Source organism: Fukomys damarensis, unplaced genomic scaffold (assembly GCF_012274545.1).
Source record: "Fukomys damarensis isolate Sample0158 unplaced genomic scaffold, DMR_v1.0_HiC HiC_scaffold_16, whole genome shotgun sequence".
In the NCBI taxonomy this organism is placed as follows: domain Eukaryota; kingdom Metazoa; phylum Chordata; class Mammalia; order Rodentia; family Bathyergidae; genus Fukomys; species Fukomys damarensis.
In genome coordinates, this window is record NW_022900928.1 from 12,848,749 (window position 1) to 12,862,302 (window position 13,554).

General features: G+C 46.5%; 1 protein-coding gene across 1 annotated transcript; it reads right to left on the reverse strand.

Annotated features, from left to right (window-relative positions):
- Nucleotides 1-634: 634 nt before the first annotated feature.
- Nucleotides 635-7,179, reverse strand: LOC104856045 (natural cytotoxicity triggering receptor 3 ligand 1-like). Its single transcript, XM_010615158.1, has 4 exons — nt 7,151-7,179; nt 5,187-5,534; nt 2,606-2,929; nt 635-1,351 (listed from the first exon to the last, which is right to left on the reverse strand). The coding sequence occupies exons 2-4, from the start codon at nt 5,515-5,517 to the stop codon at nt 1,257-1,259; spliced, it is 750 nt and encodes a 249-aa protein (XP_010613460.1). The 5' UTR covers nt 5,518-5,534; nt 7,151-7,179; the 3' UTR covers nt 635-1,256.
- Nucleotides 7,180-13,554: the final 6,375 nt, after the last annotated feature.

Sequence of the window (13,554 nt, forward strand, 5' to 3'; positions counted from 1 at the left end):
ACCTCGTTTAAGGCTTCCAAAATTTCCTTTTTGGTTGGGGTCCTGAGAGCTGCATTTAACAAAGCCCAATAAAAAGGAGCACCTTCTGGAAAACGATCGGGCTCAGCCACAAGGGCTTCATTCAACTGTTTTCCAACTGTCTCCCATACTTCAGCGTTTATTTCTGCCTTACCATATAGCCATGGACAAACTGTGTCTAGAATCTTAACAAAGGCCTCTAATTGTGCCCTCTCAACTGTTACTCCTTGTGCTTTCAATAGGCTCTGAATTGAATTTGCTAGATAATTTCTGGATTCTGACTGTCCCATAATTAACAATTTTTAACTTATAAAATCTTCCCAACGGACTTGACACTCTCTACTTTCTATCATTTTTTTCTTTTTACCTTCTTTCACTTTTTTTTTTTCTTTTTACCTGCCTCCGGAGCACCGTCGCTGCCTTCGACCTGGGTCCGGGATTCATGAAGTGAACGGTAGACTTACTGCGAGGATCAGGCGCAGCGGTCAGTCCTCCGGAGCATCGTCGCTGCCTTCGATCTGGGTCCGGGATTACATATCCTCATCTACTTTCAGGTCCCTGTTCGGGTGCCACTTGTCACGACGTCAGGATCCTGCCAGCAGGTCCTAAACCTGAAAGGACGAGGACAGAGAGACGGGAGGCACTTTTCTTCTCATGTTATTTGCTTTATTTATTACAGAACCTCATCCTTTTATGCTCTCCCGGGAGCGAGAGTACCGCCCACACATTCCAGAAGAAAACCGTTACAGTTGCTAGGCAACAGATCAGACCACCAGCTGAACTAGCCCGTTGCTATGGGCGACGGCATGTCCACACCGCTCGAGTGAATCACAGGTTAACATGGCTGCGCTCTCCATAGGTGGTGAGTTATCCCACTAGGTTTGGAGTAAACATGAACAACAGTGGGAAGGAATTCCCCTCTTTCAGCTGTGGTTGCTGTGTGTCTGAGAACATGGCCCACATGTAGCGCAAAGCCCTGGTCAGAGCCCATGTGGTCACGTTCAATCCACAGCGATGCTTGTATTGTATGGAGACTGGTGCCTCGCCCCAGAGTCATAAGCCAACACGTGGTGGCCCCACAGCTAAGTTCTTCCTCAACACCACATCAGGAAGAACCAACCCCACACTTACAACACCCCAGCACCGACCCTCTCAACTCCCTGACCCCACTCAGACCATGCTGCTGAGCTCTTGGAGTAAAGTCTAAAACAAAGGACTTCACTTTCTTTCAGAGCCCCTTACCTTCTCCAAATACACAAAAATAAAAAAAGCATTAAAATCAGTCCAAAACAAGAAAAAAAAAGGATCCAAGTGTGACATATCTTCTCAGCTTCTGCAAAGAACAAGAGAACAGTAAGAAGAAACCTGACACCACAAACAGAACAGCTGCTGCTAGCACATGTAAGCTTCACGTCATTTTCCTGTCAAGAGATTCAACCACCAGCCGGGTGTGGTGGCACATACTTGTAGTTCCAGCACTCAGGAGGCTGAGGCAGGAGGATCGTTGTAAATTCGAGAACAGCCTGGGCTACGTAGTGAGTTCCAGGTCAGTCTCAACTACATAGTGAGACCCTGTGTCAAAAAACCAAAAAACCAAAAAAAATAGAGAGAGAGAAAGAGAGATCCAACCACCAACCCCAAGCGACAGGTCTCAGTATCACCATTCCTATCACACATCTCCCACATCAGTGCTCTGAGCATTTGTCTAAAAATCACAGTACTAAACACCACACACTACACACGCACGCCAGACATCTTCCCAGCTTCCTGACCACACCATCTCTCATCACTTACATCCACACCGCTCAAAGCCCTCCTACCAGGCACACAATGGGCTCCATGCTCGCTCTCCATGCCCCACACACGGCCCAGCCCTCGTTTCAAGAACAGTTCTTTTCTCCTTCTAGGATCATCCACAGCCCCATCTGGCTCATCCTGACCACATCTCCCAGGGCTCCTCATTGGCCATTGCCTCCCTTAGTTCTCTCGCAGTTCAAGAACACACTTTTGACTAACAGGGTCATCTCCTGCACAAGATCACAGCAGGGCAACCTGGGAATGAGCCAGCCCCAAAGCCCCAGCAAGAGAAAGCTCTGCATGCAGTTGTGCTATGATAAGGGTCTGCAATGTGTGTGGAGAATAGTGGGCTTCTGTAGGATCATGAGTAGGGCCTCCTTGTCTTGGGCCAGAGCCTATAAGTGACTCCCGATTTGGCTCTACCAGAAAAGTTTAGGGTGGACTTGGAACCTGACTAGAAGGGGTGCCGGCCTTTGGCCCACACAGCCATTTCCTCATTTCCCTGGCAGCTGACAGGACTCCCACTCCAAGCCACATGAACTATCAGGCACCCTGAGGTTGCCATGAGCCCATACGCAGCCCTGTTTCCACCTAATGATTATTTCACCCCTTTCCACCTACCACACCATTTGCCCAGAACAGGGACTGAACTCAGACTGTTGCTTCTGGGGCTGAGCTGGGCCGGACCCCAGCTTGTTCCCTTAGCCCAAGCTTACCCTTTTCCCCCATCAAAACACTAGCAAAGACCTTATACTGCCCAGGAACCAAGATGAAGAGCAAGAAGACTTACCTATCACAAGCAGTGTGAAGTTCACCTTCTGGGAGATGCTCAAGGATGGGTGCTCCACCACACACTGGTAGATGGTCCCATTGTCTTCCAGAGAGGCATTGAGTTTCAAGTAGCTGGTGATGCTAAATACACCATCCTTATTCTTGATGGTGGGACCAGTACAGATGTCCTTGGAAATCACTTGGTGCTGGGGAACCTTCTGGGTCCACTTCTCCCACGTTATGTTAATGGCTTCCGGGTAGAACCCGCTTGACTGACACACAAGATGTCTGCCTTTACCGCTCACTTTGGTTTTCTCCAGAAACACTGTGCTGTCTGGCTTAGCTGCCAGGGAAGAGAAGTCATAGAGTTGGCCTCAGCTCTAATTATCCTTTTCTTCTCCCTTCATGCTCACTGGCTTCTACTTCTTCTACATATCAGCATCTCTTTTACCATAGCCAGGCAAGACAGAAGACATGGGCCTCCTCTCTTTTCAAACATATAGACTCTGAGGCACAGATAATGCTGCAACTATGCCAAGCGATAAGCTGAAGTCCTGCTGAGTTATCAGAACAGGCTGGGACTTTCTGGAGGATGGGTAGAAACTAGCAGATCACCAATTTGATAAAAAAAACTTCCAGGAGTTTCCATAGGAGAAAATCCAGGTGGCCTTGAATTCGGTGACATGCTTTTAAACACAATGGGAAGGCTGGGTATGTAGGTCAGTGATAGTGCAAAGCGCAGCATGCATGAGGCGCTAGGTTTAACACCAGCAGTGCCAGAAACACAAAGTTATTAAATACAACTCCAGAACATGAAGCATGAAAGACAAAGTTGGTCAGTGGCAACTTATTAAAATTAAAAACTCCTAAAAGAAATGCAGTATTCTAGATGGAATCTTGGTACAGAAAAAGGATATTAAGTAAAAGCTAAAAGCCCTCAATAAACAATGGACTTTACAGAACAATAACCTATCAATATGGATACATTAATTTAATCAGCTGTGCTATGAATGACAGGGTAAATGGAGCGCAGTGGTGGGAGTAATACGAGAACCCTCTCGGCTATCTTGTAAGTCTATTGACTTTTTAAAAAAGCCACTGTTATTTCTGGATTTCTGTAAACTGAAGAATAAATGAACTCTAACTACTACACCTCTGCACTCTCGATATTAATATGTATGAAAAATCCACATTGATGGGGGGTTCAAACTGCTACTCTCCTGTTATGGGCTCTCCTTTACATTTCCCTAAAATCTACATGTCCCCCAGGGTTCCTACTACTATTTCTGAATGAGACTATTTGGACATCGAGTGTGCAAAGAGCTAATAAATTAAAATGAGATGACAGGGCAGGTCTTAATCCACTGAAACTGGTGTCCTGATAGGAAAAGGGAATTAGGACACAGACAAAGAAGAAAAATCAAGCCAGATGTGGTAGCACCCGCCTATAATCCCAGCACTCAGGAGGCTGAGGCAGAAGGATTGCTGAGAGTTTGGGACTCACCTGAGTTATGTATTGAGACCTTATCTCAAAAAAGAAAGGAGAGAAGGGAGGGAGGGAGAAAAACCCATGTGAAATAGAGAACATGGCCAAGGAGAGAGGCCTCAGAAGAAATGAGCCCCACTGACACCCTGATCTCTGATTTCTACTCTATAGAATTGTAAGAAAATAAACAGCCGCTCTTAAGCCACACAGTCCGTGATATTATCTTATGGCAGCTGTAGCAAACCACTGTAGCCAGAGTTCATCCACATATTATCAGATTCTATTACGATAGAGACAAGAGGAGCTCAAAGCAGTATTTGGGGGATGGTGTAAGTCGTGCCTGGGAGCCTATCTACCTTACGACCAGAGATCACCTAGACGTTTGCACACTGTGCTCCTCCCGGCACTCGCTGTGGAATGAACCCATAGGCACAAGCATGCTAAGCAAGGACTCTACCACTGAGAGTCTAATATCGCCAGCGTTTTAAAATTTTGCTTTATTTTGAAAGAGGGCCTAATTAATTTGCCCAGTGTGCCCTCAAACTTGGAATCCTCCTGGCTCAGACTCCTGAGTAGCTGGAATTAAAGGCATGTGCCACCACATGTGGATTTATACATCTTTTCATGAGGCAGGTAGGAGTTATCAGCCCACTGTGCACATGAGAGGATTCAGATTCCAACGTATTAAATGACTGGCTCCCATTTGGAAGCAAAAAGCTGGGATAGGATTCAGATCTGTCCAGCCAGAGTCCAGCTCTTCTCTCCTCTCCCAGTCCCCAACATGGGTTCGGGTTCTTATTCAGCGAGGCTCACACAGAGGTGAATTATACAGCTACCACAGCAGTCATTTAATGGACTGTGCTGAGTATTTTGCCTGCACTCTTCACACAGTCCTCCCTATGATCCTCTGAGGTAGACACTGTTACCTCTGCTGAGAGAAAAGGGCATTGCACTTTACAGTGACCCATAACTGGCTCAAGGTTTTCATCAAAGTGTTTGTCGAAGCCCAGGAAGGGAGCCCACATCTGGGTTAGACCCACACACCAACCCAAATGCATCCCCACCCAAGAACCAGCACCATGGCGACTGCAGGGCACTGCCCTCAGGTATTTACCGAGAACTTCCAACAAGACCCATCCTTTTGCCTTCTGAGGGGTGACCGTCAGCTCACACCGGTATTCGCCTGCATCCCCCAGCCCGACCCCAGGCAGCTGGAGGGAGGCGTCACCCCTCTTCAGCCTCTGTGCAGACACCATGGCCCCACATCGGAATGCATTTTGCTGATCTCCATAAAGCTCAAACACCTTGACTTCTGCTTCAGACACCAGATCCTTCCGATACCAGGTAACACCCATAATCCTGGTGTCCAGGCTGGGGCAGCCAGGGACTTGGCAGGAGAGTGTCACATTGCCATTCACGTATGCTATCTGAGACCTTCCTGGCATCTCCACTGACAGAGAACCTGTGAAAACAACACAACTCCGTTACGGGGATCCTTGGTACTTTCTCCCACAATTACGTAATAAATTCCTCTTGGGCTAAGTGGGAGAGGACTCAGTACACAGGCTCTTAGTTCACAGCCTTCCTGCATCCCCATAAGATCCCCCTTTGTTCTTTGTCAAGATTACTTTGGCTGTTGGGGTCCCTTGTAATTCCATACGAACCTCAGAATCAGCTTATCAATTTCTACCAAGTGACCAGCTGAGACTGACAGGAACTGCACTGAATCTGTTGGTTAATCTGGGAGTACCGCCATCTTGATGAGGTTAACAATTCCATCTATGAACACTTTTGTGGCATGTGCTATGGACTCAATGTTCTTGTCCTCCCAAAACTTATCTATTGAGGCCTAATTCCCAAAGGGATGGTGTTTGGAGGCAGGGCCTCTGGGAAGGGAGTAGGTCCTAAGGGTAGAGCCCCCTGCACCGGATTAGTGCCCAGGAACAGGAGATGCAGAAAGATCTCCCACTCTGACGTGAGACACAGCAAGAGGTGTCCTGCAAACCAGGAAGGGGCCCTCACCACAGACTCAATCAGCAGGCACCTTCACCTCAGGCTTCTCAGCCTTCAGAGCAGTGAGAAACGAATCTGTTTAAGACATCCAATCTGTGGAGTTTGCTATGGCAGCCTGACAGGAGATAGGACATTTTCTGTGCATTTATTCAGATCTTCTTAAATTTCTGTTAACAATGCTTTACACGTTTCAGAGTACTGGGCTTGTGTCATTCCTGGCTGTCTAGTGGTGTCCTCCCTGGCTAGCACACTGTCTGTCTGGAGACTCCTGACATTTCAAGGGTATCGTTGTCATTTTGAAGAGGAAGGGGTACATCCTGAAGTGGCTAAGATCAGGAAGGGAGGGATCTGGGCCCCTTATTTGCCCACCCAGCATGCAGAGCAAGCTTTCAGCCTGACCCTCACAGAAATAGGTCTACAATTTGCTATATAAACCCTGTTCCTCTATTGTTTCTTATGTTTTAAGTCTGGAGGGTTTTCAGCTTCCCAGAGTGCTGGGGTAACATTGCTCACACTTGTGTGTGCTGTCCGAACTCTGTCTTTGGTTCCTTTCCCTTTAGGCCCAGGAGCCCTCAATGTCAGGGGAGAGCTGACCTTATCCCTCTCCTTGGTTTCTGTACTGTGGCTCAATCCTGACCATCTGCTCTATAGCCCAGGCTCTGGTCAACATCCCGCAGCTCGAAGAGGGACAAGGGATGACAGAAGGACATAACCAAGAAAACTAAGAAGCCTCTGGCTGGACAGACTGGGCATCTAGTCCAAGGTTCTCAGGCAGAGGATGACTATAAATTTATCCTTCAGGCGGGGGGTGTCACTTCAGTAGTAGAGTGACTTCCTAGCATTTAGGAACCCTGTATTTAATTCCCAGTGCCCCTCCAAGAAAAAGAGGAGCTAGGTGTGGTTTCACATGTCTGTAATCTTAGCACTCTGGGAGGCTGAGGCAGGAGGATCACAAGTTTGAGCACAGCCTGGGCAACTTACCTTAGGGAGACACTTGTTGCAAAATAACAAAAAGAACCTCACAAGCACAAGAACCCGAGTTTAACCAGGAGTGGTGGCACACACCTGTAATCCCAGCACTTGGGAGGCTGAGGCAGGAGGATCGCTGTGAGTTCAAGACCATCCTGGGCTACATAGTGAGTTCCAGGTCAGTCTCAACTACATAGTGAGACGCTGTCTCAAAAAACAAAACAAAACAGAGTATTGCCATGGGTCACTAAATGACAGGGGCATGAGAGCGGTCATTATCCAGTTTCATCATTGTGTGAATATGAACAAGTGAACTTCACACAAACCTAAATGGATGGGTCAAACACTTACCGTGGCTTCTTGATGAGAGCAAGAGACATGGAGACTGTCTACAGAGCTACTATCTACAGCGCATTTTACAGGACACCTTTTTAAAAATGCTGTACAAAAAGAACACTCTAAAATGATTAAAAATCACATCATAGAAAATACATAAATCACTAAGTGTCATTTATTCTCAATGATCACACAATTGCATGTGCTGGGCTTTTACACAGTTTGCAGCACAGTAGTTTTGTTTATATCCACATGCATACTGTACTGCATTACAAGTTTACAAATGGCTTTGTTACCAGGTGTAGGGCTGGCCATGAACTCACTATGTAGTTCTCCCAACTTGCAGCGATCCTCCTGCCTCAGCCTCCTGAGAGCTGGGATGACAGTGAGTGCCACCACACCCAGCAATCTCTATTATAATCTTACAGGACCGCAATCCCATGCAATTCACCATTGACCAAAACATCATTATGAGTTGCACAACTATGTGTGCTCTGTGTTTCTTTCGTTAAATTTGTTCGTAAACATTTTATTCTTTTTGATGCTACTATAAAGGGAGTTTTTCCTCCACTTTATTTTCATGTTGTTTACTATAAATGTATTGAAATAGCATCTGTTCTTTTTATTTCTATCTCCTCCTCTCCTCAGGCAACCATTCTAAGGTCTTTAATGTGTCCAATTCTTTTCCTCTGTAGAACTTGTTTCCCAAGCTTATGGGAGTGGTAGGTGTATGCACACAGTACATATGTTGCTTTGGGTACATGCTATAGGGGTTGCTTTATTTCCCTTTTTACCACCATGCCTTCAAGCTCCTACCACATATCTGCGTGCGCAGCTGGTCCGCTGGCGGTAGCTGCTGCCCAGTTCTCCAAGGCGAGCATCCCTACCTGTTTCCCAGGCACCCACCCACAGGCACACACGTGGCTTCCTGGACTCTCACCCCCTCCCACACCAACCCCATCACAAGCCCGCTTGGGCCCGTCTAAGGAATTTCTCATTGTTGATTTGATCCCCTTTTAAAAATTGTATTCCATTTCTCCCTCCCCCTCAAGCCCCCTCCCCTCCCTATGTACAGAAGCTTTGTTTCCATTTTTCCCTTCTTTTACTCACTTTTTCCTGTCCTTTCCTTCCTTTCTTTCTCCCTGTCTTTACCCCCCTTCCTCCCTTGTTCCCTTTCCCATTTGAGCGGTTTTTCCCCCCATTTCCCAATATCAATTTCCTTCCTTCTAGTTAGTAGTGAGTTTAAACATCTCTTTGCAGTACTTAGCCTCTGAGCTTCCTGTTTTGGTACCAGGGATCTAACTCAGGACCTTGCGCTTTTGAGGAAGGCTGAGCCAAGTCCCCAGCCCTTGAGTTTCCTGTTTGAAAATGTGGCACCACTGAGGTGCCATGCTCAGGCCTGCTCCCTGCTAACCAAACCTAGGGGGCCATTTGTTTTGGGGGGAAAAAGGGGTCTATCCAAAGCTTGCATAGAGGACACAGAGGGGGCCCTTCTGCCCCACATCGCCATCTCACTGTGTCCTGATTTAAGGGTTTTTTATGGTAAGGAATAGAGGGGAGAGGGGTGCAATAGGAAAAGAGGTGACTTCATCTCGCTTTTGTCTCGCTGGGCCAGTATCCGCATGTTCTCTACTTTATCAGGGCTAAGGTGGGGTGTTGTGGGGTGGGTAGGAAATGGGGTGGAGGATGATGGTGGGTGAAGGCAGGAGCTGCAATGGTGGGCGTAGAGAGCGGAGACTGATTGGGTGGGCACAGGAGCAGAGGTTGGGTCAGGGCTGGGAGGTGGGTGCTGGCTCAGCCTGAGCAGGAGGGGTACAAGAGAGGGGAGTGGGGGCGGAGTGGGAGTGCAGAACAGAGGGGTGATGGCGGGCGTGGTGCTGGATGGGAGTGGGGAGTTGGGGGCTAGGAGATCCGACTTGATTTTCCTTCCCGAGGGGAGAAAGCAGGGCTGGATTTCTCCCCTCATCCCCACCCCTTACTGGGGGTGAACTCAGGGCCTCACGCACGCTAGGCAAAGTGCCCGGAGCCTGAGCCACAACCCCAACCCGCAATCCGTGAAGTCGGAATCCGCGAGGCGGCCGCTTCCTAGCGGGGCTGCGGGTGGACGCGCCGTTGGCTGACGTTAAGGAAGCCGCCCCGTCCCTGTCCCCTTCCGGCCCCTCACGCTCCTACCTGCGGTCGCCAGCACCACGCACAAGAGCAGCAGCCGCGCACAGCAGCAGCAGCAGCACCACCGTCCCCGGGGGGCTGCGGACCCCTCGGCCATGCTCCCACAGATGCCGGTTCCCCCAGATCCGCCCAGCCCAAAGCTGAGAGACCGGCGTGGCCGCAGAGGGACAGAGTGGGCTGAAAACCCAAGCGCGCAGGCAGAAGTTTCCTAGGGGCCATCTGCGCTTTCTAACTCTTCGGATCCCTCAGCGGTGCCATGACAGAGGAAACTTTCAACTGGTCCCCAATTAAGACACAAGAAAACTGCCGGCCAACCCCAGGGATGGGCTGGAAGCATCCAATGAAAGGACGAGTCACCACACGCTGGGCTCTGAGTGGGCAGCTGCGGCCTCGTGACATCCGGAAGTGATCCCCGGGGACTTCAAATCTGGGTCGTCAGCTGGATGGGGTAGGGGGCACTACAGTACCGAGGACGGTCCTGGTAAATGAGTTCCAGAGCTGCCTCTCACTGGCAATTGGCCTGATAAACTCACATCACTTAAGAAAATTCAAATTATTCTCCACCCGCGACTAGGGATTAAACTCAGAATCTTCCTATTGAGCTACATCTGCCCACAAACCCCCCTTGTTTTGGTTTGGTTTGGTTCTTGAGATAAGTTACCACTAAGTAGCTAAATTGCCCAGGATGAACTGGAATTTGACAGTCTTCCTGCCAGAGATGCCAGAATCACACGGCTGCCTCACCACATTGGGATACAAAACTCACACGACTCGACCAAAAGCCAAATTAAATCTCCATAACTCTTTAGTTAAAATCTCTGGCTGCAGCCCTTAAATATCCATCCCCTTAGTAATTAAGAAAGTGGTTGTGACTTGCTGAGCCAAATGCTCAAGTGCTCATTCAGTGATTAAATCTGACCACTTCCACGACAGTTTAAAAGCAAAATTCACATCACAAATGGCAGCGTAATTGTGTGTTCATACATTTTACCTCCCCAGCCCCCACATTTCTTAGCCTACCTGGAGCTAAATATATTTTTGTTGTTTCACTGATCCAACCTCGTTTTTCCCCTTACATGGTTAAAAAAGGTGTCATGTACAGAAGAACACAGGCTGACCCGTCCTCAACTGTCACCTCTGCCATCTGCTGATCCTGGGACAAGGGGCAAGTTACCCTACATCCCCTGCCTCAATTGCCACTCCTCTGGGACTGGGATAAAACCTTTCTTGTAGGGTGACTGTAAAGGTGACAGGACTGGGGGAGTGGGAACCAAATCCCAACACAGAGCAGCCTTCTTGGTACAGTGAATTTAGAATTCGAAGTAACGTCACCAAGTAGCATATATTTACATGCTCACTTATCTGCAGAACATGCAGAGCTTTGGAAATGCATGGACTAGGAAATGAGCAGAAGGCCTACACTGACACCAGCCAGGGCCTTCAGAAGTCCCAGTTTTTTGGACTGCCCGTGTAGACGGTGGCGATCTTCAACTTCATGTTCAGCTCTGGCATCCTGAAATCCGACATGACAGCTCTGCTCAATCTCTGGCCCCTCTAGGAGTCTTGTCTGAGGCCACAACCTTCTGTGGTATTATTAAAGATAGCTAAATTAGATAGATATATTCTAGGCAGTCAGACAGGACTAGGTGCTTAAGATAGTGCAAAAGATTGAAAAGAAAGAAAGACAAAAAACATTTCAGCTGTAGCTGGAGGCGCATATGTTGGAGGCCAGGCCTCCAGACAAAGACAAAATAACCAGGCCTACATACCTCCCCAGGGAAAAAGATAATTGGAATCACCTGGTCCAGTAAAGTCTAGATAGACATCAAGTCACCCTAGTAAGTAAAGAAGACCTCCAGATCTATCTAGGTTTCTGGTTGCAATCAAACTGCAATGTTATGACCAGAAATGTGGAAAGAATTAAGTTTGTGAACTGAGTCACCACTGTAACTATATGATAGTTTTATATAAGAATGTCCTTGTTCTTTTTTTTGGTTTTTTGAGACAGGGTCTCACTATGTAGTTGAGACTGACCTGGAACTCACTGTGTACCTCAGGCTGGCCTCCAACTCACAGCGATCCTCCTGCCTCCGCCTCCTGAGTGCTGGGATTACAGGCGTGCACCACCATGCCAGGCTAAGAATGGCCTTGTTCTTAAGAAATGTTCGCTCGCATACTTATCATAAAGGATAAAGTCTTTAACACAATACTGAAATGTTTCAGTATAAAAATAATTACACAAAGAACCAGGCATAGTTATGCCGATCTGTAATGATAGTACCCCGGGAAGCTGAGGAAGGTTTGCAAGTTCAAACCTAGCCTGGGGAATTTAGTGAGTCCATCTCTCAATAAAAAATTAAAAAGAGCTGGAGAATTTAACTTAGTGCAAAGGCCCTGGGCTCAATTCCTAAGGGATTAGGGCATGTGAGAATCCACCACGTACTGCTGTTACTATTTTGTTTGTTTGTTTTTTGTAACAGGGATCAAACTCAGGAACTTCTGCTTTCAAGGCAAGCTGCCGGGCTGTTACTATTTTGGATAGGTGTGATTTTTTTTCTTTCTAAACTGAAAATCATATATACTATTAAATGAAATATGTGACTGGATCTCAGCCCAGGAAATATATTAGTCAGATAATTGGCAAAACTTGCAGATTAGTTTATAGAACTATAGAAATGTTAATTTTTTTATCATAAAATTTTTTATATACTTATGAGATAGCAGTATTTGAGGAAGTTAGGTAAAGGACATATGGTAGTTAGACTGTGCTGGTCAGAAATTATATAAAGTTAAACAGTTAAAGACAAACCGTCACAGTATAGAGCTTCTAGACATTTTCCTCTGGAACAGAGGGGGAAAAATCAGACAGACCCAGAGTCCTAATACCCAGTCCCTTACTTTCCAAGATAACCATCATTATGGGCTGTTCCAGTGTGAGAGCTTCTCATCAAATGGCTCCTGAAATTAATCGGAAATGTTTCCTCTGTGTTCATGAACACCGAGTGTGTGTGTGTGTGTGTGTGTACACATACACGTGTGTCTAGCTATAAAACTCTCAAGTCCCAGAAGAATTCAATCACAGGCTCTGGACAGGAGACCCAGGCATCAGTGTTCTTTGACCCCTGGGTAACTCCACTCTCCAGACAGCCTCGAGACCCGGCTTCTACACACCCTGAAGACTACAGACTGGGGAGTGGTGGCCAGGATCCGTACTGTGTGGCAGGAACCCTGGAGGAGACATCTGTCTTTGACAGTGACCTCTGAGGGCCTTGGGCTCTATGACTACAGTGTGAGAGGTTTGCAAACAATACATGCTTTCAGCATTGTCAACTTTGTCTTTTCCCCAGAAAGTTACAAATATCAGACATTTTCCCGGTTTTATATTTATGGTGATTTAAAATGAACGTAGGGGCCAGGAAGGTAGGTCAGTGGTCTTGCTGCCTGCCTCACAAGTGCAAGGACCCAAGTTAGAGCCTCGGTACCAAATAAATAAATCATAAAATAAAATGAACCTATACAAATGATGATGAGAATACTTTCTAAAAAATAGAACAATGTAAGTATTTTTATGACAAAAATTGTTAAAGTCTCTTTTTAAAAAAATTCATACTTTTATTATTTATTTTTTATTCAAAACAGTAAAGGGAATATTATAAACTATTTCATTTAAAAAGAACTTTGGAAAATAAGACCTTGGGCTCTTATACGTTGAGAATCATTATCTTTTATATAAGATCCCTCATGTAAAAAACATAACCATTTTAATACATATTTATATTTCTTTACAATCATCTTTGGTTATAAAAATGAATAAGACTAAATATTCTTCCAGTTAGAGGATTCAAAGCAAAATTTTGTATATAGCAACGCAAAATGATGATCATGATGATGATAAAAAAATCCTCTGCCCTTCTTTTGGCTCAGGTTTAAAAAGTATCAAATTTCCATTCTAAACCAAGTAGACATTGAAGTGCTTTTTAAAAATTAACTACTTT